General features: G+C 56.3%; 11 protein-coding genes across 11 annotated transcripts; 5 read left to right on the top strand and 6 right to left on the bottom strand.

Moving 5' to 3' along the window:
- Positions 1 to 156: 156 nt before the first annotated feature.
- On the top strand, positions 157 to 1,367 carry BDY17DRAFT_25060 (uncharacterized protein). The gene has a single exon (XM_033731087.1). The coding sequence runs from the start codon at positions 418 to 420 to the stop codon at positions 1,150 to 1,152; it is 735 nt and encodes a 244-aa protein (XP_033594743.1). The 5' UTR covers positions 157 to 417; the 3' UTR covers positions 1,153 to 1,367.
- Positions 1,368 to 2,128: 761 nt separating this feature from the next.
- On the top strand, positions 2,129 to 3,372 carry BDY17DRAFT_25054 (uncharacterized protein). Its single transcript, XM_033731072.1, has one exon. The coding sequence runs from the start codon at positions 2,336 to 2,338 to the stop codon at positions 3,185 to 3,187; it is 852 nt and encodes a 283-aa protein (XP_033594742.1). The 5' UTR covers positions 2,129 to 2,335; the 3' UTR covers positions 3,188 to 3,372.
- A 12-nt stretch (positions 3,373 to 3,384) lies between these two features.
- BDY17DRAFT_290355 (uncharacterized protein) lies at positions 3,385 to 5,070 on the bottom strand. The gene has a single exon (XM_033732496.1). The coding sequence runs from the start codon at positions 5,050 to 5,052 to the stop codon at positions 3,595 to 3,597; it is 1,458 nt and encodes a 485-aa protein (XP_033594741.1). The 5' UTR covers positions 5,053 to 5,070; the 3' UTR covers positions 3,385 to 3,594.
- Positions 5,071 to 6,082: 1,012 nt separating this feature from the next.
- BDY17DRAFT_307438 (uncharacterized protein) lies at positions 6,083 to 7,549 on the bottom strand (the record flags this gene model as incomplete). Its single annotated transcript, XM_033735116.1, has 1 exon — positions 6,083 to 7,549. The coding sequence occupies one exon, from the start codon at positions 7,547 to 7,549 to the stop codon at positions 6,083 to 6,085; it is 1,467 nt and encodes a 488-aa protein (XP_033594740.1).
- Positions 7,550 to 8,068: 519 nt separating this feature from the next.
- On the bottom strand, positions 8,069 to 8,932 carry BDY17DRAFT_307437 (uncharacterized protein; the record flags this gene model as incomplete). Its single annotated transcript, XM_033735115.1, has 1 exon — positions 8,069 to 8,932. One exon carries the CDS (start codon positions 8,930 to 8,932, stop codon positions 8,069 to 8,071), a length of 864 nt encoding a protein of 287 aa, XP_033594739.1.
- Positions 8,933 to 10,043: 1,111 nt separating this feature from the next.
- On the bottom strand, positions 10,044 to 10,745 carry BDY17DRAFT_244578 (uncharacterized protein; the record flags this gene model as incomplete). Its single annotated transcript, XM_033730546.1, has 1 exon — positions 10,044 to 10,745. One exon carries the CDS (start codon positions 10,743 to 10,745, stop codon positions 10,044 to 10,046), a length of 702 nt encoding a protein of 233 aa, XP_033594738.1.
- A 2,988-nt stretch (positions 10,746 to 13,733) lies between these two features.
- Positions 13,734 to 15,622, top strand: BDY17DRAFT_290350 (uncharacterized protein). The gene has a single exon (XM_033732495.1). The coding sequence runs from the start codon at positions 14,048 to 14,050 to the stop codon at positions 15,458 to 15,460; it is 1,413 nt and encodes a 470-aa protein (XP_033594737.1). The 5' UTR covers positions 13,734 to 14,047; the 3' UTR covers positions 15,461 to 15,622.
- BDY17DRAFT_350896 (SprT-like family-domain-containing protein) lies at positions 15,623 to 17,680 on the bottom strand (the record flags this gene model as incomplete). Its single annotated transcript, XM_033738196.1, has 3 exons — positions 15,623 to 16,480; positions 16,533 to 16,549; positions 16,748 to 17,680. The coding sequence occupies 3 exons, from the start codon at positions 17,678 to 17,680 to the stop codon at positions 15,742 to 15,744; spliced, it is 1,689 nt and encodes a 562-aa protein (XP_033594736.1). The 3' UTR covers positions 15,623 to 15,741.
- A 136-nt stretch (positions 17,681 to 17,816) lies between these two features.
- On the top strand, positions 17,817 to 19,351 carry BDY17DRAFT_290348 (uncharacterized protein). Its single transcript, XM_033732494.1, has one exon. The coding sequence runs from the start codon at positions 17,959 to 17,961 to the stop codon at positions 19,291 to 19,293; it is 1,335 nt and encodes a 444-aa protein (XP_033594735.1). The 5' UTR covers positions 17,817 to 17,958; the 3' UTR covers positions 19,294 to 19,351.
- An 823-nt stretch (positions 19,352 to 20,174) lies between these two features.
- On the bottom strand, positions 20,175 to 20,944 carry BDY17DRAFT_290347 (uncharacterized protein). Its single transcript, XM_033732493.1, has one exon. It carries the CDS (start codon positions 20,856 to 20,858, stop codon positions 20,283 to 20,285), a length of 576 nt encoding a protein of 191 aa, XP_033594734.1. The 5' UTR covers positions 20,859 to 20,944; the 3' UTR covers positions 20,175 to 20,282.
- Positions 20,945 to 21,392: 448 nt separating this feature from the next.
- Positions 21,393 to 26,569, top strand: BDY17DRAFT_320661 (uncharacterized protein; the record flags this gene model as incomplete). The annotated part of the gene is made up of 3 exons (XM_033736493.1): positions 21,393 to 22,371; positions 23,192 to 26,351; positions 26,416 to 26,569. The coding sequence occupies 3 exons, from the start codon at positions 21,393 to 21,395 to the stop codon at positions 26,567 to 26,569; spliced, it is 4,293 nt and encodes a 1,430-aa protein (XP_033594733.1).
- Between the last annotated feature and the right edge of the window lie 64 nt (positions 26,570 to 26,633).

Here is a 26,633-nt window from a genome sequence, read left to right as displayed (position 1 = left end):
TGTCTTTTCCCTCCCATGCTATAAAGACTTCAGACACCGCTCTCGCACTGTCTTGTCTGGCGAGCATGACGCCATCCAAGGGCCCCTCCCCTTCCGTTGTCGACGCTGCGCCCGCCGGGATGGACACCGACGCCGACTACAGCTCCTTCAACCACTCCAAGGTTGCGGGAATGGAGGTCGACTAATCCGCTGCATGCCAAGCAGCATCCTTCATCGCCGTGGGGTCAACCGCGATCTCTAGCCATTTTCTCGACAAATGCGGCGTGCTGAGATGTCGTTGCGCCGGCAAGCAGCGCAAGGTCGGTCTTGCTTCACTTCATCAGAGTGTTCTTCAGGCTAATTCTCCATCATCCAGAACAATGCCTTCTCGAGCAAATATAGATCAATCAGCATGAGGATCCTCGATCATGGAGCAACATGTCTGGTCTGGACGGGCTCTCTGTGCATTGTCCGGAGCATACCACGAGACAAGCTTCCAAGGACGCCAGAGAGGGTATTTGTTACGAGCCGACTTCCAGCAGACCAGCCTTGCGCGCACACATCCACTCCATTTCGCGGCGGATCTGCCTTTCCATCAGGCGTTGGAGGCCAAGATCCCAGAAGCAGCCTCTTCGACGGCTCCTCCCACATTCGCAGCCAGTGGGAAGGAGAGGACGAGTCGCCTGGCGAAGGTCAAATCCCCAGGAATGTCGGGAGGCGGATCGTCTGACGAGGAGCGTTTCCAAGCAGACACCCGTACCATCCTGCTCTCACATCTCAGAGACCATCAATGCATGTCTTGCAGCCATTGTCGCCTTTCGACCAGCGACCCCCGCATTCCAGACCCCCGAAGCCATGGCCGAAGACAGCTTCCAAAGACACGACTCGTCCGGTGATGGCGAAGAAGAAAACACGCCTCGATCAAAGCGAATGCACTTTCGAAGAGCCTGCAGACTTCTTCACTGCCCGCGGCCTGAAACATCATTGAAGGTCCACACTCTACGCGGGGCGGCGCGGGCACAATTTGGCCGACGCAAGGAAGGACCCCCTTGCTTCAACACCTCGACCGTATACATATTCCACCTCATCATGTTTATACGACTCTTTCCCGTCGATTTCGCCGGATATCCGGATGTCGAAGAGAAGAGGAAGGTTCCAGCAGACTTTCTTTGACGAAAACAGCGGCCGGTGCTGTGAAGATGCCTGACAACTCCAAGATGTCGCCGGCATCTTGAAGCACGCGGACGTGTTGAAGGAGATCCAGACGAGCTCCTTGCTCAAACAGGAAGTTCGTTCACAGGAGAGGGCACCGTGGTTGTTCAGTCGACACTCGGGGATCCATAGCAGCAGACTTCCCAAACCTCCGATTCGCGCTGAAACCCCGTGTCCGTACCCTCATCGTCTGTGAACAGTGTCTATGAGTGAGCCAAGTCCTTTGTTGGTGGTTCTCCGCGCTCGAGTGGGGTGCAGGACTGCCAGTTCATTCCAGCTCCGGCAGTCCAGTGGCTCTTCCATGGTCCAGCAAGCACTCCTTCGACGACATGTACGTGCTTCATCCACCTCGTTCCAACGCGATCCAACGCCTGGCGGTCCCACTACGACATGGCTGTGCCAAGAACGCCGGCTCCAGCTTCTGTACTTGCTTCGAGGTCATCAAGTCGGCACAAGGCTGCCGAGTTCAAGAGGCGGAGAAGGAAAAGGACAATGTCGAGGGCGCGACTCGGTGCGCACGCGTGGCAGTATGCGTTGTTGAGAAACCGACTCCCAAGACAACGGTGTGTGGGTTCTGCCTGCCCTGACTCAGGGGAGGCGCTCGGTGGGAAGGGGGATTATGCTCGGAATCCGCGGGTTGCTCGAGACAAGGACTTGTGTGCCGGGCCTCGGTGGCCGATGCCATGCCTCTCCTCCATCGCATTGCCGAGGCGCGCGCATGGTGTATAATGTTGCTGGGAAGAACTTCCTCGCTGTCTTGATGGGTCTCAAGAAGGCCGAGATCGAGAATCAGCGCGGAGGAGCTGTCGTCACCGCGGAATCGCAGATGTGTGCTCGCTGTCGTCGATGCCTCTGCTTCAGGGTGTTGTCTAGTGGCCTCCTCCGCTCATGCGCCACGCAGCTGTGTAAGCTCGTGGTGAGCCTACCTGGACTTCCCTAGCAGGATGTTTCGAGCATTCGGTGGTGTCGTGTTGGTCCTTTCCAGCGCCGTCAACTCAGTCTTGAGCTGGGGAATGTGCATCGCAATGCGACCGTCGACTCGCGCAAATTGCGACAGGCGCTGACCAGCTCTAATGTTGTGCGAAGGGCCCTGACCACCCGACTATCGCTTCTCCACGTGCGATCCGCAAGGTCACGAACTATTATGCGTGCGGAGCGCCTGGGTTCAAGGGGGTTGTGTTTTGGGATCCGCCATGGAGGTGGTGAGGACAAGTCAGGGATGCAGCCAGAGAAAGCCAAGCCAAGCCATGCCCCGAGTCGCAGCCTCGTTGACTCTCCGGAGAGCACACGCCACAGTTCATTCGCAATCGCCAGCTCCCTCGCGCCATCAATATACACTGCATCAGCACATCATATACTCGAAGCTTCGCAGAGATCATTTACCACTGCGTCGCCGGCCGATCCCATTCGAATCTATAAAGCAAGCACGTGCTCTCATCCACTCGCCGACATCACACGGACTGGCACGAGTCCGAGCGAGTCCGTGGAGAGAGCACAAGCAGACCTCTCTCCTACAGCTCCAGTCAACACGGCCGACCACAGCATGACGAGGCCGGCGCGTGCATGCACTTGCCAGGTCGACGAAGCCAATGCGCCACTTATACCGTCCCCGCGACCTATGACTCGCTTCCAACCCTCCGAAGCAAGGCGCATCTCGAGGCGCAGCACACTTCGACGATACAATACCGCCGCAGCTTACCATCTCGAGCGCCTGTTCGGACCATCGACGACTCCGGGCAACAAAACCAGCAATTCGAGCGTGACATCCCCCTCGCTTTTCCCCAGTCGCAGCTTGTTGCGAAAGCTGCCGCGAAGGAATGGGCAGATGAGCCGGAGCACGCCAAGCGGCCGCTCGCGTATCGCCGCAGCTTCATTTGGAGGGATTTGGAGAGGAGACGACGACGAAAACAAGGGGGCGGAAGAGGCCAAGTCCGACGAGGAATGCGAGGACTCAGAGGGTGCCGTCTTTCCCAGCATTCCTGATAAAAACCGATAATTGCTCCTTTGCGCCTGCACGAGGAAACGTCGCCGTCATCGCTACTGTGCTGGAACTCGCTGATTACCTCGAGGAGACGATGGACAGCATCAGATCTGCTTCAAGAGTTGATACAAGTTACAGAGCGATCCCTATGATACATCACCGCGCTCGAGACCTCGTATCTCTTCGACTCTATACCTTCTACAGAATGAGCGAGCTGCTCTTGCTACCATGCGCCGTAGCTGGACAAGCCTCCGCTCATATATGCACCGCCATTCTGCTTTGCACGCTTTCCATTCCCGTGTATGGCCCCCTCCGGAGTCAAGTCGTTGACCGGACTTCGACCCCGCTTCAGCGCGGTGGGATTTTGTGCTGGCATATACCCCAGCATCGTCGGCGAGAAGAGCTGTTGATCGCTCATCATGTCATCCGGCACAGTCTGTTATAAATAAGCAGAAAGTCTTCCGAGGACGGGATGAACAACTTACGGAAGCCTGTCTCGACTCGCTCTTGCCCCTGCCATTCACCGATGGAGTCGGCGTCCGACCGAAGTCCTCCGCCTCGCCCTCTCCCTGCGCGGCCCTCTTCCCCGTTCCCTGCATCCGGACACTCTTGGTCGCATTGGTCCTGAGATACTTCACCTTCGTGTTGGTATGTTTCTCAGGGTACATGGCGAGGGCAGTCGCCATGCCACGCAGCACATCCATCGCCACATGCTTGTTTTGGCGCACGCACTCGATCATGCGGAGAATGCGGTCGGAGCACTTTGCCTTCTTGTCAAGCGGGACATTCTTTCTGTCCTTTGGGCCCTTTTGGCCCGGGATGCGAGGCGGCACGCCAATCTCGTGCAAGCGGATGGCTTCATCAACAGCGAGCATGACGTGTGCCTTGGCCATGCTGATCTTCTCCGGGGTGTCCATTTCTCTGAGCACGGGTTTGAGGGCATCCACGCGCTCGGCATATGCCCTCTCCTCGTCCTTGAAGCCGGTCAGGTCTGTTTCAGCTGGCTGGCAGAGGCTGTTGAAGAGTTGCGCGCACAGGTACTTGAAGTGCACGCGCCTCACTGCTTGCCAGTCATCGTCGATGATCTCCAGGGGCTGATAGTCCCCGGCGTGTGCGATGTACACGCGTGCGTGTTCGACACTTGCGTGCTCGAGTTCGGAGTCGGTGATTTGCAGTGGACTCTTGGCTTCCGCCTCCTGGGAGTCTGTTGCGTTGGCACCGGTGAAGGGCTGATGGGACGAGTACGCGGCTGAAGGGGGTTGCTTGAGGTTGTCCTGGTATTGTGATCCACCTTGGAAAGCTTGATTGTTTCCGAGGCATGCAGGCGTTGTCAGGCGAGAAGGGGCTGCAGGCTGATGGAAGGTATTCGAGGCGACGGAGACGGGATACGACGAAGTCATGGTGCCGTACTGCTGTGCCCCGGCTACTGACTGGACTCCATCGTCGCGCTGAATGAAGTACGGGCTGCTGAAGGCCGTGCCATTGCTGATGTTGTCGAAGGCCAAGTTGTTTTGATACTGAAACTCGTCCAGTGTCTGCGCTGAAGGAGTGGAGGGCAGGTGCCGGAAACCGAGAGCTGGCGTTTGCATCGGTGTGGGCATGGCGGAGTTCGAGGTCGATCGATGGAGGTGTTGCGAGTTGGGGATCTGCGACGCGCCATGGTGCTGTCTCTGGGATACTGCAGGAGTGACCCGTCGTTGTGGAAGCAAGACGCTGGAGCTGGAGCTGGGGATGGAGTTGGGGGATAGCATGGATGGAACAGGGTCGGCGTGTTGGCTCCGCGGCGGCTGGTTGTCTGGAGATGGTTGATGGTTGGCGGCTGGAGAGTCGAAGGCTCCGTTCGTTTGATCGATGAAGTCTGATCCATATAGATAAGCCATGTAAGCGGTTGCATCAATCGGCGCGTCGTTTCCTGTGGTTGCGGCTTCGATGTTCAGCTTTCGTGTCTGCCTAGTCCAGTACTGCTGGTACTGTTCGTCGGATTCACCGTGGGGGTTACCAAAGTCAAAGTTGAATGCCATGCTGGCGTGCCGTGAAGAGGGTGAGTGCGATGTTCTGATGAGATGACACGGCCTTTGAGCTGCGGATGACGAGAAGTTATAGTCACTTCGGCAAGGACACAAGGCTGTGAATGCAAGAGATGATACAAAGGACGTTTGCAAGACCAGGTATTGTGAGTTGTCTCGCGTGTGCTTGGACGTGTATTGTCTCGCGTGTGCTTGGAGACGTGTCGGGCGAGGAAACGAGGGAGGAAAGACGAGGGCAAGTCAACGATATGTGCGACTTTGACTAAGACTAGCCTGAAGATGAGAAGTCTAAAGGCAAACGAGGACGAACAACGCGCTGTGGGTGGGATCGAGGCTGAGCGCGGTCTCTGCTGGTCTTGCCGTGTTGGAAGGGCATACATCTGGAGAATCGGTTCTCGTACCACTTGTGATCCAGCTTCACTCGAAGTATTGCCGCAAAAGAGATTATTACGGAGGTGATCAGCAAGGCTGGAATACATCACCAGATTCCAAGTATTTGATTGGACGGAGTGCACAGTCAGCGTGTGGAGTCGGCGCAGCCTGGCCGAAGACATCTCACCAAAGAAGGAAAAGGAGAGGAGGAGCTGAGAAAGACAGAAGTCTAATAATACAATGTTTTCGAATTTCTAGTGCTACAGTGTCTCCAATGTCTAATTCTACAATGTATCCAAACCGAGATGAAGTCTATCATTTTTGCCGCGCGTGGTGGGGGAGCATGTTGAGACTGCTGATGCGATGAATGTCTCATGTCGCGCTCTCTACATTCCACACGCGGCAAATGCCACACAAAGTCAGAGTCTCACACTTTCAATCTCACAATTCCTTTGCCATCTTGCGGACATTTCCTCTTCATGTCCGTCTCGCTTTCTGCAATTGCATCTTTTCAAGCACGCGTCTTGCGGCCCTTCTTGGCACCGCAGTTCAACTTCTGAGTCCTCTCCGCGCGCGCCGCGTTGGATGCCAGCAGCTTCCCCTTCTCTTCGAGGTAGTAAGCTGGGTCTTGACACATCCTCGAGAAGTTGGTGCCGGAAATCACGTCTTTGGCGATGAGCTTGTTCGATTGAATGATCTCCTCCAGCTTCGCCAAGCGCGCAGAGCAGATGAGATCCGTGTCGACGTGGTGATCACGCATGACGGCGTGCCCCTTGGTGTTGTCGGCTGTATTTCCGTCGTGCGCTTTCTTGTTGAACCCGTGGGTGGAGAGATGGATGACCGCACGAACGAGGAGGTAGCACTGAGCCTTGGCGCGCTTGGATCCCGTGGGAGTCTGCAGAATCTTGGCGACGTCGGTCATGGCAGTCTCTTGCTGGCTGAGGTAGGGCACAAGCAGTGAGTCGGAGCTCGGGGCCGTTTGGGAGTAGGCGTGAGCCAGGGCGTTGTACAGACGGGCGGTGAACTCCTGCTCGCGGAACTGCTGGACGATTGCATAGTCGTCATTGGGGATGGTGATGGACTTGAGGTCGTTGATGTCGGCGTGCGCGAGGTACTCACGACAGGCTTGCTCGGAGTTGATGGTAGGATCGGCGGTGAAGGCGGGGATGTAGTGCTGAGCAGGAGCTGGAGCTGCCGTGTTGTCGGATGCGCTGTTGATGGATGCCTGAGTAGCTTGGTGAGGGAAGACAGCCTGACTGTTCGCCGCGCCTCCCATTCCATTCACAGCTGCCGATGAGATGTTGCCGATTTGCTGACCGTTGTACGCAGGACCGCCGTTGTACGCTTGACCGAGATCGCCTTGGTGACCGTTGTACACAGGAGCCGAGTTCATCTGATTGAATCCGCCGACATAGGTCTGAAGACGCTGCGCGAGGTGCTGAGCAGGATCGAACGGCTGTTGAAGAAGCATGTTGTAGCCCGGGGAACCGTACGTCGAGTTGGCAGATGCGCTGGGGGGCTGGAACTGAGGGAGAGGAAGCTGGGGGAGAGCCGGGTATGGAGCGGGCATCACGTAATTGCTGTTGGCGTCGTTGTGGTTGCCGTACGTGAAGTCAGTGGAGTTGCCGTTGTACTGGAAGGCCGAAGAGTTGATGTCCTGCGTGATGGTCGGGACAGTGGCGTTGTGGTTGAAATCATGAGAGTACAGGCTGGGTTCGAAGGAAGAGTCGAGGGCAGCGGGGTTGACGAAAGCGTGAGCATCTTGACCGTCATTCTCCGTGGTCGTGGCTTGGGCGGCGAAGAGAGTCGAAGGGGATTCCTCGTCCGACACCTCCTCGCTGCTGGCCCGGGACGCGCTCTTGTCTGGTGCACCAAAGTTAACAAACTCGTCAAAGGCATCGATGGGGGGCTCCTCGTAGTCCGTACCGTCGAGGGGCGCGTAGCCACCGTACATGTCGTCGAAGGAGTGTTGCTCCATGACGAGCTGGGGTTGGGGTGGGAGGTGGTGTGACTGCAGCCGTCTGTTCAGAGTTGGGAATCTGCGAGTTGGGAGTGTCAGGCGCTGCAGCTCACACTTGTCAGTGAGCGATTCGAACTTGAAGGAGAGACGGATTCGATGGAACTCGAGCGCAGATAAATAGCCCAAGTCCTCGAGTGTGTCGCACTTCACAATTCCTTTGTGTGTGAATGTTTCGCTTCACCTCGAGGCTCGAGGCTTGAATTGGCAGGCAGCAGGTACAAACGGCGCTTTGTTCCCATTGTTTCCTGTCACCTTTGATAAGGCTGTCGAGGTTTGAATGTCAAGACTGCAGCTACAAACGGCCCTTTGTTCCCATTGTTGTCCGTCATTTTTGGCAAGGCTGTGCATTGTATTCACTTTGCGGAAGCTGCCGCATAGGCCCGAATTGGAAGGTAGGGGATGCGAGCGACAGAAGTCCTGGTTCTGGACCACGAAAGGTGAAAATGTTGGAGTACCATCAATTGGCGCTGACGATGCCTATTTGGTCGATGTCCGCCTCCTCTTCGCAGGAGGCGCATCGTTGTCGTCCTCCGCAGCGTCTGCTCGCCGCTTCGTGCCTCTTGAGGCGAAGCCAGCATATAGCTCTCTTTTTGTCTGCATGACAAAGAACTTCCAACACGTCTCAGAGCGCACTTCGTCCAAGGTGGCGCAGAAGAAGGATTGACCACACTCGCATAGTTGAATGTGCCCGGGAGAAGTGGCAATTGGTGCAGCAGCCGCACGCCTGAGCCTCAATCTCTGTTGACTCCCAGAAAGCAAGTCCCAGCAATACTCTTTATAGCCTTCGTGCGTGAACCAGGCAAACTCGGGCAACTTCGCGAACTTAATGATGGGCTCCATGTCTGTTGGGCCAGCTGCGGTCACGAGTCTTGCCCTCGTCGTCCAGAAGTTCCGTTTCTTCTCGAAGCTCAGATGGGTATCGTCGATGTCGAACAGAGCGTATGACGGGTGCGCTTTGAGCTCTTCAGCTGCAGCGCTTCGGGAACGATGATTGCGGGAATGCGGCGTTGGGCGGTGATGCGAAGGTGGGGAATGACACAGGCCCCGTGAGTGTTTGCAGAGTGGTGATTGCAGCTGCTGCCATGGCGTTGGAGAAGCGGTGAAGTCTTGTATTTGAGAAGGGTGCAGAAGAGTAGGCTTGTGTTTGATAGTGCTGCGTGAAGTGTCTCGAAGTGATATAGTATTGTATTTGAATGCTTGTGTTCGACAACGTGAAAACAGAAACCGAACGCCGCAACAGCAGCATCTCATATTGCGGACCAGCGAATCTTTCTCAGGCTCGTTTTCGCTCGTGGCAAGATTCGCTCCGACGAGGAAGCCAAACGAGCAAAAGCCTTCCATAGGTAAGCCGAATTTCTGGCTGATAGCGTAGCCTTGCGGCGAAAACCGATTAGCGCCTTTGGGCGAACCGGATTTCCGATCTTGGTTTGGTGCATGGCCTAGCACGTGTCTTCATTCGACCTCACGCTTGGCGAGGGCAGTCCAATGTTGCATTTTCCGTCGCTTCAACAGAATCTGAGGGATATGCTGCATTCAATTGATGGTCCAAGATCAATCACGTTCATCACACGGACTCGGCCCCAACGCTGCTGATGAAGAGAAGATCAGGCAGGTGGGGAACGCGAGCACGCAGGGCAAGAACCAAGAAAATTATTGGACAAATGAGATATCTTCAACGCTCAGCCTAGGGTACGATCTCATTAGTTTCAATCAAGACTTTCAATCTACTCCATACGCTCAGCGAGGGCTCTCTGACGTTGGGAAGCATGAGAGAGAGGCATATGGCCAGCTACAACGACATTGCTAACGGGTGAGATAATCTCGAAGCAGAGCTTGCAAGGGCCATCTCATTGCTCTCAATAGTAGCTGTTGGCCTCTGTTGTACACTCATCAAAAGCTCTTGAAAGAGGGAGAGAGGGGCATATGGCCAGCTACAACACGAATGCTGGACAGTGAAACATTGTCGAAGCGGTGCTGGCAAGGTCTATCTCAGTGGCTCGGATAAAATCTCCTGGCCTCTGCTGTACACTCCTCAAAGGCTCTCCAGAGAGGAAGAAAGAGGCATATGGGCATATACAGAAGGAATTGGTGATAGGTACACCATATCAAGATAGATGTCGAGAATCCTCATCTCACTGTATTGAATCCAGCCGCTAAACCATTCACATACGCACAGCAAACGGTCTCCGCCAGTGGGAGTCATGAGAGATAGGCATATGGGCAGAAACAGAAAGTAGCCGGAACAAGGAGTTTTTTTTCAAGATTTTCGGTTTCATTTTCAGACTACACAAGAGCAAAAAGAAACAAAAGCAAAAACAACGCACTCTCGCGCAACGAGCGCGGCGCCGAGGGGGTATCTCAAAACAAAAACAAATGGACGCCGCCCTGCCATACAAATCCCCCAAAAAGCAAAACCCAAACAGAAAAAACACCGGCCGCTATGCCCAAACGCTCACAATTCAAAGTCCCCCTTGAACCCGCCGTTCACCAGAACGGCGGCGAGCATCTTCCTCGCGTCGGCCATGTGGCCGCCTCCCACTGCTTCAAAGCCCAGGCCCTTGCCCGCGGCGAGGGCGTTGAAGCAGGTGAAGGCGCCACAGTCGTCCGAGTTGCTCTGGGGACAGGACTCGCTCGCCAGCTCCGTCCACTCCTCCGCGACGTACTTGCCCTCCAACTCCATTGCCAACCACTCCCGGGCAATCTGGAACATCCAGGCCTTGGAGTGGAGGCCGAAGTTGAAGCTGTCCAGGAACTCGATGGTCCTGGCTTGGGGGGAGATGATGAGCAGCATCCAGTGCACTCCGGTATTGACAGGGAAGAAGACCTTCTCGGCTTCCAAGAGCTTGGCGCCCTTGATGCCTCTGCGGCGAGTCCAGCTGGCGATGTTGTTGACGCCGCCAGGCTTTTGGTAGTTACTGTACCACATGCTTGGCAGGTAGGCGTAGGCGGGAGCGGTCTTCGAGCCTTTGGCCCAGCCCGTTTGCTCGAGCTTGCGGCCGACGATGGCGGCCATGATCCCGTTGACGATCTCGTCGTTCAGCCAGGGCTGGCTCTTGACACCAGGCTTGCGGATGAGGGATTCCAGGTCGTGGCGAGAGATTTCCGTGCCGTCCACGGTGGTGGCGACGACGGTATCTTTGGATTTGGCGGCCATGGCCTGGTCGATCTTCGCGGCCCATTCAGGGTCCAAGGGGCGGACCAGCTGTTGCTTCCTGAGCCATTCGGGGTCGATGGGCTTAGCTTCGGCCACTTTGGCTTTGTCCTCGAGCTCCTTGGCAAGACGAGCTTCCTCCTTTGCCTCTTCCGCGGCCTTGAGCTTTGCTTGCTCGGCTTCGCGTTCGGCTTGAACCCTGGCCTTCTCGGCCTCCTGCTCGAGTCTGGCTTGTTCCGCCTCCTGCTCGAGTCTGACCTGCTCAAGTCTGACCTGCTCAAGTCTGGCCTTCTCCGCCTTCTCAGCCTTCTTCTGCTCGCGCTTGAGCTGCTTCGCGGCATTCTCTTCGGCCTCGATGCGCAGTCTCTCCTCCTCCTCCTTGGCCTGCTCGGCCGCCAGTTGAGTTTTCTCAGCCTTCAATCTGGCAATGACATCGGCCTGTTCCTTCTGCGCATTCGCGAGCGCTTCCTTCTGCAGCTTCGCCTGCATCAACTTGGCCCTTTCCCGCGCCCTCGTATCCTTCTCCATGTAGTAAATCCACGTCTCGTTGTGATGCGCCGCCAACCAAATGTCCGCGAGCTCCTCGGGCGGGAGGTCATGATACTTAGTCCTGCCCTCTGCCTTTCGCGCAGCTCGCTGAGCATCGGTTTCGGCGTCGCGCGCCGCCTGATTCTCCCAGTGCGTCCGGTTGCCCCAGCGCATGGCGAGCCTCTTGGCCTCCTCCCATGCCTCTGGTTTGAACGGAGGGGGCGTCGACAGGAATTCGAAGTCTTCCTCCCAGGGTGTGATGAGCATGCGCATTGGCTTCGGAAGGTTTGCGTTGGGACGCTGGTCCATTGGGAGGGCCGCTCGCGCGTTGATGTAATCTTCCTTGTCCTTTCGCTTCTTCTCCAGTGCGGCGGCACGAGCAGCGTCTTGCGCCTCTCGTTGCTCATGAAACCAGGCATGTTCTGCAGCTGCTTTGGCGCGCTTCTCTGCGCGTTCATCCTGCCTGCATTGCCATTCCTCCGCTTCCCATCTTTCCGACTCCTCGTACATCTCCTTATGCCATGCACTCTCGCGCGCAGCTTCGGCCGCAGCTTCGCGTTCGGCTTCTTGCTCCGCTACCGTCTTGCCATTGGGGATATCGCCGGTGAAGTTAAGGTACCAAGGCTGGAAATCACGTTTCCTCAGGACGTTAGGATGCCAGCCGCAGCCGGGCTCCCAGTCGTAGTCCTTGAAGGCTGCCTCTTTGGCCGAATCGCGTAGGTAAGGGCTGAGTTGTTTGCGCAAGCTAGGAGCGGCGCCACTTTGCAGTGGCTGCACGCCCTTTTGCGGTGTCAACTCGGTCTTCGAAGCGGCGGCACTCTGCAGTGGCTGCACATCCTTTGGCGACGTCGTCTCAGTCTCCGGGGCGGCGCCACTTTGCAGTGGCTGCGCGCTCTCGGATGACGAAGCGGCGGGCTTGCGGGATTGCCATGACAGAAGAGGCCAGCGAAGAGGGAAGTAAGATGCAGATTTCGTAGCGGGCTGCGTAGCGGCTTGCGAAGCGGCGCCAGTATGTTTTGGCTGCGCGCTGGGTTGCGAAGCGGGCTGTGAAGCGGGTTGCGAAGCGGGTTGCGAAACGGATTGCATAGCCGGTTGAGAAGCGGCGCCAGTATGTTTTGGCTGCACGCTGGGTTGCGAAGCGGGTTGCGGGATGGACTGCATAGCCGATTGGGAAGCGGCGCCAGTTTGTTTTGGCTGCGCGCTTGGGGAGAACATGGGCTCGTTCAGCTGCTTGTATTTCTGCGTCGTGGGGGCTTGATGAGTTGCCGAGTTCTTGGTCTTGGGTATCAAGCTGGGTTGATCCTCCATCGGCGAGTCTTCTTTCTCACCAAGAGAGAGGTCCGAGACGCGACGGAAGCTGAGTGCTGAGGGAGACTGTCCCGCGTGTTTGGGGTACGAGTCTTGGGGTGATTGGATGTAGCTTCCGGGGACCTTGGGTGTGATGTCTTGAGCAGTGGGGCGCACGACTTCAATGGCCCTTCTCTTGCTGCCGGTCGAGTCTGTCTCGACGGCGATGATGTTTGTGGGCTCTGCGCCGGTGAAGTAATTCCAGGCAGAGGCGATGATGGAGATGCCAATGGTGCAGATGGTTGTGACCATGCCACCAATGCGGCGAACGGGATGATTGATGCGTGCAACGTTCTCTGCAAGCTCACGGAGTTGCTTGGGCGACTGACGGAGGATGCGGGGTGGGCTGTGGAAGGGCGAGGGCTGAGGGCAGCCTCTGAAGAGGGGTGGAATGGAGCCTCTCTCGTATTGACTTGTGCGGAACTTAAGCTTGCTTCGGGGAGGGGCTGGACTGAGGCCGGGGATAAAGGTGGTGCCGGTGTTGCTGCGATATTTGGCTTTGTTGGAGCGGCTGCGAGGTGTTGTCAGTAATGGGCATAGCAGGCCGATGGGCACGCGAGCACTCACATTGGGAAGTAGACGGGGGCGCGTTCACGATGCCCTTGGGCAAACTCGTCGTAGGCGCGTTTCTTGAGCAGGGAGATGGGGGCAGCCTGGGGCATGGGGTGGTCCTCGTTCAAGACGACGTACGACGGGCCGTCCACGTCCATGGAATCACCATCCATGGCGCGCGGACGTGAGTGGGTGAGGGTGTGTGTTGTGGTATGCTTGATCACTTGTGCTGCGGTGGGAGATGTTGCAGAGTGATGAAAGCATGGGATGTGTTTTGGTGATGATGGAAGACAACAGAATTGTTGCGCGGGACATTGAAGATCAGCGCGGGGCATGCCGGCTGTCTTCCGCATACGGTTAGTGCGTGTCACTAGCGTGTTTTGAGTTGAAAGAAAGCTGGCTTCATAACTTCGCAGACTGGTATGAGAGCTGCGCGCGCAAGTCCACACCGAGTTTGGACGTGGTTGGTTCCAAACCCTCGGGTCTTTGATTGCAGCGTGACCCCCGTTAGCTTCCGTGACTGGTGGAAGTGAATGTACCAATCAGATAAGACGTGGCGGAGGGAGGTGGTGTAGGTTCTCGGGAGTGTCAGAAACGTTCCGTCGATCAAAGACACCGCCGCTTTGTTCTTCGGCCAAGTGAGGTATGTGAGGTGACTTTGACAATGAATCCGGTGGCCGATTGTCCGCATTCATGCAGACGCTGGCGCATGTCTCGACGCATGTTCAGCAACGCCGAGAACACCTCATGCTGTCCTTCTTCTCATCACCGACTTTAAGCGCCGTCTAAGCCTCTTCGACCTACCTTCACCTCCGAAACACGGCCACAACGCAGAGCCATGGCCCTCCTCAAACGACTGTCCGACAGCTTCTGGTCTTATGTCTCACCAACCAAGCCTGCCCCTGCGAACACCGCTCCTCAGACCATTCCACGAGTTAAAACGCGAGCGGCCCCACCCTCTACGGAGCTCTTCCCTTCAGGACGTGGTCAAGAGCAGTCGGTCTATGAGCCCGATCGCGCGAGTGGACAGCTGGCGACTTGGTTCTGCGAGTACTGAAAAGAGCTCCGTGACGGCAAGCAGAAAGAGGAAGAGAGGAGGTACGCCGCCCAAGCGCTCGGTTGCTGGCGCTCGCCGTCGAAGGATTATCAAAATGGAGGACATGGACTACACTCCAGCGAACCGCTACGACAGCGATATCGAGATGAACGACCGTGAGCAGGAAGAAGAGGAAGATGCTCAAGGCGACCAATACGCAGACGAAGAAGAGGAAAAAGAGGGAGAAGAAGACAGCGACGATGCAGCCTCCGCGACCAGCTCCAACATCCGCGTAGCAAGCAGATCAGCCTCTTGCTCCCCGAGAGACTTCGTAGACGACAACGACACCTCCGAAATCGATACCTCTCTCGTAGTCTCCGAATCCGCTTACGAAGAGCAAGCCCCGAAACGCCGCATGCCCACCTCCCCCTCCACCGAGCACTTCCAACGCGGCGTCAGCTCCGAGGAGATGCGCGCACAAGGCTGGGACGACGACCACATCACGCTCGTGCAAAAGATCGCTATGCGCGGGCACGAACCGCTCATGCCCAACTACTGGAAATTCGAGTACCGCTTCCACATGCCCGACAGCCTGTTCATCGCCACCGACGGCGACGACACAGATGCTATCATTGGCAGTGTTCGCCAGAAGCATCGTCGCGCCATCATAGCGATTGAGAAGCTCTTCGAACTAGGCGGCCGAATGCGCGATCGAGTAATGCTACAAGGCCAAGTGACGCCAGAGCAGCAAGTGCGCCGTACGCTAAAGGAGTACATCCGCTGGGCAAACACAGACTCCGGCCTGGATCACAAATCCGCCATCCCCCTCCTCGCACTCGAAACGAAGTCCGTAAACATCGACGCCAACGAAATCAAACAAAACGCCAAACGCAAATGCGAAAAACTCGCCCGCCGCTACCGCAACGCCTTCCGCGTCTTGCAATCCATCGAAAGCTCCCCGGGCTCCCGCACATCGACGCAGCTCGCTTACCCCGTGCCAACGATCTACGCCCTCATTGCAAGCCACACGCTCATCGCGCTCACGGCGTATAACCCGGAGGATGCGGAGCCGGACATCAAGATTGTGGCCATGTTTGAGATGAAGGATAAGGACTACGATGTGTGGAATGCACTGGCGCTGGCGATTGTTGTGTGTCATTTGCGCAATGTGCAGGTGCGGATTGCGGAGGAGACGGGGTTGGGGATCATGTCTGGGGCGAGAGAGGATGAGGTGGTGGATGATCCTGATGCTTAGCTTGGGTGGCTTCACGCGTGTACTGGGATGAGACGTCATATGAAGGGGGGTGAAAGCGAGCATGGCTTCATTGATGAGGAGATGAGAGTGCAAATGGATGGGCTGTGATGATTGAGACTTTGGTGTGCTACGAACGCGAGATACCCCCTTTTCCACGCGAGTTGTGGCGGTACTTCACTGCCTTCAAATAGAAATGTATCGCTGATGATCTGAGTTGTCCCCTCTAAATGCCTTCGTGAGACTCTTGTCTAACTTGCTCGCTCCTGGTCGAATTCGCAGGTTCACTGAAGATCGAGCAAGAACGCAGGGTCTAGGTCATCCAGAGAACACACCGAAGCCGGCGTGGCATCGCGCTTGGTCAGGTCCAGGTCTTCCAGAGCCCAGCTCGAAAAAGGCGTATCGTCGCGGTTGGTCGGGTCCAGGTCATGCAGAGTACAGTTTGGAGGCGGCGCGTCATCGTAGTTGCTTGAAAGTGCCCGGGTTTCCTCCAACAACTGCACAAACGCATCTTCATACGCTCCCATCCATGCGTAACATTTCCAGCCACCGTCCCTCACACAGGCGACAGCGAGGCGATGGACCACTAGCTGACGCAGAGTGTCGCCAGGTGGAGTGACCTTCAAGATCTCCTCTGCAACCACAGTGGGGACGTCGCATTCCACCGAGCTCACGGAGAAGGCGCGGATGATCTCGTCGCGGAAGCCGTCGGCTTCGAGATCCTTGCTAACCTGGTAGGCATGTAAGAGTGCACGATAGTACTTCTTGGCTTCGTCGCTGGTTGAATCGATGAAAGGGATGCGATGACTGCTGAGCCAGGCGAAGAAGATCTGCCATCCGAGCTTATCTCCTTCAGGGGAGGTGAAGATTACTGGCGGGTCTTCAGAGTCATAGTGGATTGGGGCCAAGGCAGTGCGGAAGTAGGAAGAAGCATCGACCAGCTCGCTTTTGCGGACCACGTAGGGGGGGCTTTCGGTATCTGCTCCGATGTAGAGCTTGATGGTCAGGTCGTATCGAAATAGGCTGCCACCGACGATTAGCGCGAGCATAAAGTATGACGGGTTGGGAGGCTCACTTTGCAGTCCTTTCCATCTGATAGAGTGCCATCTTGGTGGAAGAAAACAGACTTGCAAGAGAGCGTTGTCTCGCAAGGCTCATTAAGTGGATGTAGGGGTGGTTGGGTGAAGTGTTGAGAAGCGCGTGTGAATGGTAGGGAAGTCACAGTCCAGACATCTCCGTCGCTCCTGCCTAGTAACACCCGGCACGTGCGTCTTAAGGAGGATGCTTCACATCCAGATGCTCGTTGATCTCGTCGCCGGCGATGTCTTGGCTGCATATCGGGCAGAGCAGGGTCTGCTTTGCTTTCTTCGTCATTTCTTCCGTATCATCTACTGCATCCCGACTTCGCTTGCAGTCGAGACCATCCGTAGCCTTTTCGTTGCCCTCCACCCCCACATCCGACTTCTTCACCCACACATCAATCTTACTCTTCTGCCTCCCCGCCCTTTCCAACCCACTCAACTTCTCGACCTGCTTCTTGCTCAACTCCGGTTCCGCAACTTTGACAAACGTCCCTCCGCATTCCTCTTCATGCTTCTTCCACCACACATCACCCTTCCCCGGCGCGCGATTCATAGCTCGCTTAACCACTCCAAAGAAGGGAGCTTGTAGCTTACAAGGCCCATCGCATTGCCAGACATGCGTGCGATACGAGTCGACCTCATCATGGAACGTATGATAGACGCTGATATCATATCCACGGTGATTATTGATGGCGTCCGCGAAGAGTAAGAACCCAGCGCCGTGACCTGTACCATCCTCTCCACGGCTGTGGCGCCAAGAAGTCGTGATGAAGAAGTAGGCGTGAATTGCTTCGTGGAGCAGCGTATTGATCACATCACTCCTCGGCCGATATTTGAGCAAAGGTTCAGAGAGCTTCAGACGGATCCGCGTGAACTTGTTGCCGTTCTGCGGATCGCGGATGAGCTCGCAGATGCCGGCGCATAAGGTCAGGCGAGGGGACCAGGATACTTCGACTCTTGGCCCTAACAGGCTGCGAAAGTAGATAATGTCGTGGAGCGAGAAGAGCTCGTGGATGTCGACGAAAGGAGTCTCAGATGTCAGGATGCTGTCGATCTTCAACTTGGCTTCCTCCTGCTCATTCGACAAGGGATCGAGGGCTGCGATCGCCTGCACGGCTGCGTCTTCGTCGGTGAGTGGCATTTTGCCCTGAACGCGAGCATATCGCAGGGCGCATTTCTCTCAAGGTTTGGTATCCCCAGCGCATTGAGCATGCCGAAGGGTTAAGAATGTTGGGTGAGGTCGAGAAAGCTCGGGCGGGACCACGACTGGTGTTTTGGTGATGAAGTCATCAAAGCTTCAAGCTTCACTTGAGACTTGAGCACTCCACGCCTCTTTCCACACGACACTGGAATACCCTCACGTGCACCAATGGCTTGAACACGTCCATCATTCTGATCTTACGACATCCAACCAGCAGTATGGTCCTCGAAGAAGCCACCTCCCCCCAGGAGCCCGCCACCTACTCCGAAAACGCACCCACCTCCGATCTCGACCCATACGCAACAAACACCACACCAGAACTCTCCGGCCGCCCCTCATCTTACATCCGCATCGACCAACCAGGCAACAACCCTCCCCTCTACGTCAATGCCGCTAACCTCCCCCAACCCATCGCCGTCTTCTTCAAACAACGGCGCGCCCAAGAAATCGAGCGCGATATCAAAGAGGTATGCCAGTACGTGGGCAGAGCTGTGCAGCGGCCGCTGCGACAAGAAGAGGCGGACGCGCTTGCATACCACCATGCGAGGAGTGTGCGAATAGCTAGTTATGGATCGCCGCTCGGCGCAGCGGTGGCCACGTTATGGGCGTACAGGCAGACGAATTTCAGGTTTCCAGGCTGGTCGCCGATGGCTACTGGTCGCTTTTCACCCGACAGTCTTGGACCGTTGAAGGGGCAATTAGCGAGGACGACGTGGACGATTGCGCGGTATAATGCGTATGGCTTTGTGGGAATCATCTTCGGCTCCATGTTCACCACTTCGTATGCGATTTCGAGTTCGATGGCGAACCGCGCGATGGATCCGCGGCTCAAGGACTTCATGGAGGCCTTGAAGGCGAAGGCGTCGGGGAAGACGGTGGAGCGGCGGAGCCAGCCCGAAGGCAGAATGGAGGGCGAGACGTTTGAGATGGCGAGGCAGAGGAAGGCTGTGTCGCAACAGCAGCAGCGAGCGCAGCAGCAGCAGCCGCAACAGGATGAGAGCTGGCAGCAGAAGAGACGGTCACCGAAGCAGGGTGGCGACGACATGTCGCCAACGAGTGGAGGGTTCGAGGACGATTTCATGGACGCTGGGAATGATACGGGGTTGATGAGTGATGGCCGAGCGAATGCGCAACAGCAAAGGGCCGAGAACGCCACTTCGACGTACGACATGAGCGCGTCTTCTTCCTCCCCATCATCACCTCAATCCCGACCGCAGAATGCCAACGCCTCCGCCCAACCAAGGCAAGGCTCAAACGCCAGCAACACAGGAGGCAGCGTCTGGGAACGATTACGACAAAACGCGATGTCCGGCAACACTTCGCCGCCAAACTCGCCATCCTCCCCGTCAGCGCGGAGCCAGCCTTCTCGTACGCCAACTCAAAACAGCCAGCCGTCCGGGAGCGACAGTTTCAGCTTCTCGCGCAGTGAGGAGGAGAGCCAGCTTGCGCGCTCCGAAGCGCAGAAGGAGTTCGACAAGCGGGTGGAGCAGGAGAGAGAAGGGCATGATTTCAGCGAGGGACGTGGTGGGGCGGGGAAGTCTGGAAAGTGGTAGTGTGCGTGGGAAGGAAAGGGACATGAGCACTGGCCTGGGGCAGATCTCAAAATGCACACAATGTTCCCGTTTGAAAGGATTATCACATTAGGCCAATGTCTTCGCACTCCGTCCATACCCATTCAACACTGTCCTAGAATTCTTCAACGCCCTCCTTTCCTTCTCTTCAAATACAAAAAGATCCCCAACGAGGTAAAAAGTAGCAACCACCACCCGCACTCGAACCCGGGCTCTCTCCGAAGAAAAGGTCAAAAAACGAAACTCCTTTTCAGCCCTTTTGCAGGAAGAAGAGAAAGCAAGGCGAGACTCGTAGGACCCCAACAGGTTGTGACTTTTTGAAACCCCCAATTTTCGACTGCAGATCAAATTGATGCTGCGTCATTGGTTAGGGGGCAAGCGTGGAGGAATCAATATATAGACATTGAGAGTGGTCACGAGGTTTTGCCGAGCTGCTGGATTGATGGACGGGAGGTGGTGTTTTGCTATATGCTAGGTATACTAAAGATAAGACGTGGAGCATACCTATGCGCATGCATTAGTATATCAAGCTGCCTGTTCAGACAAAAAGGAAAGCAGCGATTCATTCGAACTCGGGCCTGTCCAAAAAGGGCAAAAAAACAAACTCCTTTTCACGGGAGGAAAGCAAGGCGAGACTCGTAGGACCCCAACAGGTTTGCATTTTTTGGCCTCTGACCAACAGATCGATTGATGCTGCTGTCATTGGTTAATGGCTACGCGTAGATGATTCAATACATAGACAGTACATGTTGTGACGAGGTTTTGCCGGGTGATGTATGTCATTGCTTTGAGCTGGGAGATCGTCATGTGCTATTACGGGCCCCGGAGGATCTGGGGATGGGTGCAGCGGGAGGGGATGAAAAGGCATATGTCTAGATGCATTCATGTTGCTCAAGTCTAAAATGAGAGAAAGACGAGATCAATCCGCGCCTCGCATGCCCAAACAAGAATCCAAATCAACCTTCACCACACTAAACCCCGGCCGCAGACCACAAGCCAACAACAATCCCATCGCCCAACTTGAGCGCAACAATGCGATCCCGCACAATCTGCACGGCAATCGGCTTCCACACCTCCATCCATCCCTGCTGCGAGCTGCGCACAGGCGAGTACAAATCCAAACACACGCTGCGAACCCGCTCACTACCGCCAAAAGCGCGCGTCGCGAGCCACAGTACGCATAAGCCGGAGGGATTGCGGTGGACAAAGTGGGATTGCTGCTGTGAAGCGCTAGTTCCGCCGCGTTCGGCGCGGAGGACGAACGTTGCGCTGCCGTGGTAGAGGTCGCCTGCTTCGGTGCGGAGTTGGCGGGAAGTGTTGAGCAGGGAGGGGGTGGTGTAGGTTGGCGAGACCTTGATTATGGGGGTTGGGGTGAGGAGGACGAGATCCCAGATACGATTGCGGAGCTCGGAGGGGAGTTGGAGGAGGAGACATTGGGGTTGGTCGGCTGCTGGGGGGAGTGGTTTCCATGAGTTGTTTGGTGCGGGGGTCAAGGGTTGGGAGTTGTTTGACTCCAGGGAGAGCACGGAGGCCGGAAGGTGCAGCATTGTGTGATCTGAGAGCTGGATGGGAGTCGGGGCTGTCTCCGTTTTCTTTGGAAGTGTTGTTCAACTTGCTATCGTACAGTTCACGTAGTCGCGTGAGGTCGAGGAGCGAGGTCGAGATAGCCGATCTCGATAGCTTCCTCATTGGGTTAGCGTGAGGCCACATCTTCCTCTCCGCCGGCCTCGCCTCTAGAGCTCTTGGATGAATCCTCTGTCAGGCCTCCTTCCTACTCCTACACTTTTCAGCTCATGGAGTGTCGTAGGAGCCTGCACCATGGACATGAACCCCCCGTGTGTGGTACAACCGGACTTGATACCTCAGGCAGGCCTGCCACTCGACTTCTGTCTGTCCCATTACTTCCGCAATCCCGCCTTCGGAGTGGGTCCACGCTGGCACAGCCTCTCGTCTCTCACTTTCAACTCATCCCAGCTCACTCATTCATTCCGTTCATACTACAACTCTCAATCATCCTTCTCTTCTGCAACTCTCCTTGAACATCAATCCACTCAAAACACCTCTACACATCGTCTGCATCAATGGCGAACATCAAAAAGTCCACCGTCACCGTCACCGCCGAGCCCAAGGATCACTTGACAGCCATTCCGACTGAAGTCCAACATCTTATTATCGGCAATTTGCTCGCAACTCATGAGCCCAACAAAGCATTCGAATGCATCGGGAATCTTGCAACGTCCAAGAAGACTCCAGCATCCCATCCATTCGACTCGCTGGCGGCAACCTGCAAGACCTTCCGCGGCGAAGTGAACCAATGGTGTCTCCTCTTCCTCACGAACCACAGCACCATCACCAACTGCAAGCCGCTCAAGAACAGCAAGAACCAAGCCGAGCGCAACTTCATCCGCGGCCGTGGCGGTCTGCTCACCTGGTGCGAGAAGCACTGCGTCTTCTGCGGCAAGAAGAGTGCCCGCTCCGCCATCCTCATGAACGGCCTCCATTGCTGCACCGACTGCGACAAGGAGCACTGGCCGGACAAGATCACCAAGACCCAAGCGAAGAAGGAGTACGATCTACGCGACGACCATCTTCATCCTCCTCTCGCTCACCACTCCGGACCCTCACTGGCCAAGCTGCTCACCACGTCACCTGCGATGGCCAAGCTGTACAAGAAGTTCGGCAGCCTCTCCAAGCTCCGCTATGGGACGTACATGGCCCACAACGTGCCGACCACCATGTTCCTCCGCAAAGACGTTCTGGCTCAAGCGCAGCGCGTGCACGGAGATGTGGAAGCTCACCTCGCAGCGAAGGAAGCGAAGAAGCAAGCCAAGCGGGACGAAAAGGCGCGCAAGGCCCGGGAAGCTGCGGTGGCGCTGGACATCATTCAGCAGCAGCAAGCCGCTGCCGCTCTGCAAGCTTACGCCGCCGCTATCGTCCCTCTCTCGCAGGTCGTTCAGCAGCCGTGGGATCAGTCGCAGAGCGAGTTCGACAAATTTTTGAGCCAGCACGCTCTCGACAAGATTGCTAACCCGGACGACGACGTCATCAGGGTGGGGGATAGTGGGTTTGACGGGGTCCTTGAGGACATGGTTCGAGATGGTTGGGATTGGGCGGCCCCGCAGACGCCTATCGATGAAGAGGAGTTGTTTGTATTCTGAGCGATTGCATGCGGACGGGACTTTGACTGGAGCGTTCAAGCGGGACATTACCATGGATACGAGGAAGATACCCTATTGTTACTATCAGCATCGGCGCAAGGGAAAGGATGGGGTTGAGGGAACAGACTGGCAAGGTGTTGCATCGAGACTGGCGGATGGGCTGGATCATGCTGCTTTCAGCTGATGGAGGCGCTGACATCTGGCCTCAAAGACTGCACTGGGATGGCGAGGGAATGGTCGGGGCATTTCTGCCTTGCCATCAGTTCCTCTTCAACTTGACGGGAATAGACTATTCGAATAGCACGTGTGGAAACTTGAGAACTCATTGATTGCCCCTTGTTCAGATCGATGTCTTCCATCAAAGATGCCTGAGGCACCAACATCTGCCTGCAGTCACTGGTGAGCCTCGATTGGTGGAAGCGCACGGAACTCGTTGATGCCTCAGCTTTAGGTAATGATGGAAACTGCAAGAACCCAAGAGCAAGGGCACGGGAAACAAACTCACCAACTGCACACACTCTGACCCTCTCACACTTTCACCTCACCCTGCGAGCTTTGTAATGATTAAGCAAGACCCGCTCTGTGCCAAAACCATCAACCCTGCCTGGCCTGGACCCACCCGTTTCCTGACGCAGACCGTACCGGACTTCACATAGCCGCCGCCGCACGCCTTCAAGGTTCTTCCTTTACATCCCCCATCACACCTCACTCATCACTGCTAGCCGGTGTGAAGGAGCGTGGTTGCAGCATCATCGCGAAGCAGCCGTCGACACCCCTCACCTCCCTCGACCCTCTACCGCCTTTCCCCCATTACCCTGGCAAGATAGCCAAACTGGGTACCAAACGCCGTCATTCCGGCGAGGAGCCAGTGGGCAACGGATACCCTGCACACCCCAAGAAAGTCATGACCGACATCAACGGCAACATGGAGGTCGACGAAGCCCACCCGCAAAGCGAGCTGGCCAAGCTGAAAGAGGCGACCAACGGCGAGATCGACGAGAGCCTCTACAGTCGCCAGCTGTACGTGCTCGGGCACGAGGCCATGAAAAGGATGGGCGCTTCCCACATCCTTGTCGTCGGTTTGCGAGGCCTGGGCGTGGAGATTGCAAAGAACATTGCCCTCGCGGGTGTCAAGAGTCTTACGCTGTTTGATCCCAAGCCCGCCGCCATCCAAGATCTCTCTGCGCAGTTCTTCCTGCATCCTGAAGACGTCGGCAAGCCTCGTGCTGCTGTCACCGCTCCGCGCGTCTCCGAGCTCAACCCCTACACCCCCGTCGGTGTACACGAGAGCGACAGTCTCACCGCCGATCTCGCCCAACTCCGCCGTTATCAAGTCGTCGTCCTCACCGACACCACCCTCAAAGACCAGCTCACCATCGCCGACTACTGTCACCAGAACGGCATCTTTGTCGTCATCGCCGACACCTTCGGCCTCTTCGGCTCCATCTTCACCGACTTTGGCAAGAACTTCACCGTCGGTGATGCGACTGGCGAGAATCCTCTGAGCGGTATCGTGGCGGGAGTGGACCAAGATGGACTGGTGTCTGCTCTAGACGAAACAAGGCACGGCCTGGAAGATGGGGACTTCATTACATTCACAGAAGTGGAGGGCATGGAGGGCCTCAACGACGGCGTGCCCCGCAAGATCACCGTCAAGGGCCCATACACCTTCTCCATCGGCGATGTGTCAGGCCTGGGCGTGTACAAGCGAGGTGGGCTCTACACCCAAGTCAAAATGCCCAAGTTCCTCGATTTTGAGCCTTTGAGCCAACAGCTGAAGAAGCCGGAGTACGTTGTTTCCGACTTTGCCAAATTCGATCGCCCCGCGCAGCTCCACGCTGGCTTCCAAGCGTTGCATGCGTTTGTCGAGAAGCGTGGAGATCTCCCCCGACCGCACAACGACTCCGATGCCGCTGAGGTGCTGAAGCTGGCGCAAGAGGTGGCCAAGGCTTCCGGGGAGGACGTGGAGCTGGATGAGAAGCTCATCAAAGAACTCTCCTATCAAGCTCGTGGAGATCTCTGCCCCATGGCCGCATTTTTCGGTGGTCTGGCCGCGCAAGAAGTCCTCAAATCCGTGTCGGGCAAATTCCATCCCATCAAGCAGTGGCTCTACTTCGACTCCCTCGAATCGCTCCCCACTTCCTCAACTCGCAGTGAAGAGCAATGCAAGCCTCTGGGTACAAGGTACGACGGACAGATTGCCGTCTTTGGGAAAGAGTACCAAGACAAGCTGGCCAACTACAAGGAGTTCCTTGTGGGAGCCGGAGCCATTGGGTGCGAGATGATCAAAAACTGGGCCATGATTGGTCTGGCGACTGGACCCAAGGGTAGAATCACCCTCACCGACATGGATCAGATCGAGAGGAGCAATCTCAACCGACAGTTCTTGTTCCGACCCAAAGACGTCGGCAAACTCAAGAGCGAATGCGCGGCGCTCGCCGCACAGGCCATGAACCCGGATCTGAAGGGGCACATCGACATGCTGAAAGACCGGGTATCTCAAGAGACGGAGCACGTCTTCAACGAGACCTTCTGGGAGGGCTTGGACGCTGTGACTAATGCTCTCGACAATGTGGATGCTCGGACATACGTTGATCGGCGCTGCGTGTTCTTCCACAAGCCACTGCTAGACAGCGGAACTCTCGGGACAAAGGGCAACACTCAGGTGGTGCTGCCTCGCCAGACCGAGTCCTACTCCAGCTCCGTCGACCCACCCGAGCAGTCCTTCCCCATGTGCACCCTTCGATCATTCCCCAATCGCATTGAACACACCATCGCCTGGGCGAAAGATCTCTTCCATACCTACTTCGCCGGGCCTGCCGAGATTGTCAATTCATATCTGGAGAAGGAGAACTACCTCGCAAGTCAACAGCGGCAATCTGGCAACGAGAAGCAGACCTTGGAGACCCTGCGAGACTACCTGGTCACCGAGTGGCCCAAGGACTTTGACACTTGTATCGAATGGGGTCGCATGCAGTTTGAGAAGCACTACAACAACGCCATCCAGCAGCTGCTCTACAACTTCCCCAAAGACTCCAAGACGTCTTCCGGTCAGCCTTTCTGGTCAGGCCCGAAGCGCGCGCCGGATGCACTCCGCTTTGATCCCAACAATCCCACCCACTACAGTTTCGTTCTGGCGGCTGCCAACCTTCACGCGTTCAACTACAGCATTCAGCCAATCAATGACCGCAAGCACGTCATTTCCGTCCTCGACCGCATGAACGTGCCCGAGTTCCGCCCCGACCCTGGCGTCAAGATCCAAGCGGATGACAAGGAGCCCGATCCCAACGCCAACGGCGTCCAAGATGACGAGGAAGATCTGAAGAACATCACCAAGTCCCTGCCCCGTCCAGACAGCCTGGTTGGGTTTAGACTGGAGCCTGTGGAGTTCGAGAAGGATGACGACACCAACTTCCACATCGACTTCATCACTGCGGCTTCCAACCTGCGCGCCGAGAACTACAAGATCCAAACGGCTGATCGACACAAGACCAAGTTTATCGCCGGCAAGATCATCCCCGCCATCGCCACCACCACCGCCCTCGTGACGGGTCTGGTCGTGCTGGAGCTGTACAAGATCATCGACGGTAAGACAGACATCGAGCAGTACAAGAACGGCTTCGTCAATCTCGCCCTCCCCTTCTTCGGCTTCAGCGAGCCCATCGTCAGCCCGAAAGCGACGTACAAAGGCGGCAACGGCAAAGAGCTCACGATCGACAAGCTGTGGGATCGCTTTGAGACGGACGACGTCACGCTCAAGGAATTCCTCGCCGATTTCGAGGAGAAGCATGGCTTCAAGATTACCATGATTAGCTCCGGGGTGACGCTGTTGTACGCGAGTTTCTACCCGGCGAGCAGGACGAAGGATCGTCTGCCTATGAAGTGAGTGGCCACTCCAACTTGATGACGTTGCAGCGTGCGGGCGAGGCTAACGGTTTGATCATAGGTTGTCCACGCTCGTTGAGACGATTAGCACGAAGCCCATTCCCGACCACCAGAAGAACGTCATTCTCGACATTGCCGTTGAGCATCCCGACGAAGACGCCGCTGATGATGAGGACATTGATCTGCCTTACGTCATGCTCAAGCTGAACAAGTAGACGAGAGGGACAGGTACGGACAAAAGGGCGGCTCTTCGTCGAGTGTGTTTTTGCGAATGGAGGT

The sequence above is a fragment of the Neohortaea acidophila genome (assembly GCF_010093505.1).
Source record: "Neohortaea acidophila strain CBS 113389 unplaced genomic scaffold BDY17scaffold_1, whole genome shotgun sequence".
Lineage (NCBI taxonomy): Eukaryota > Fungi > Ascomycota > Dothideomycetes > Mycosphaerellales > Teratosphaeriaceae > Neohortaea > Neohortaea acidophila.
Note: the sequence above shows the minus strand (reverse complement) of the source record. Positions and strands in the feature narration are given on the sequence as shown.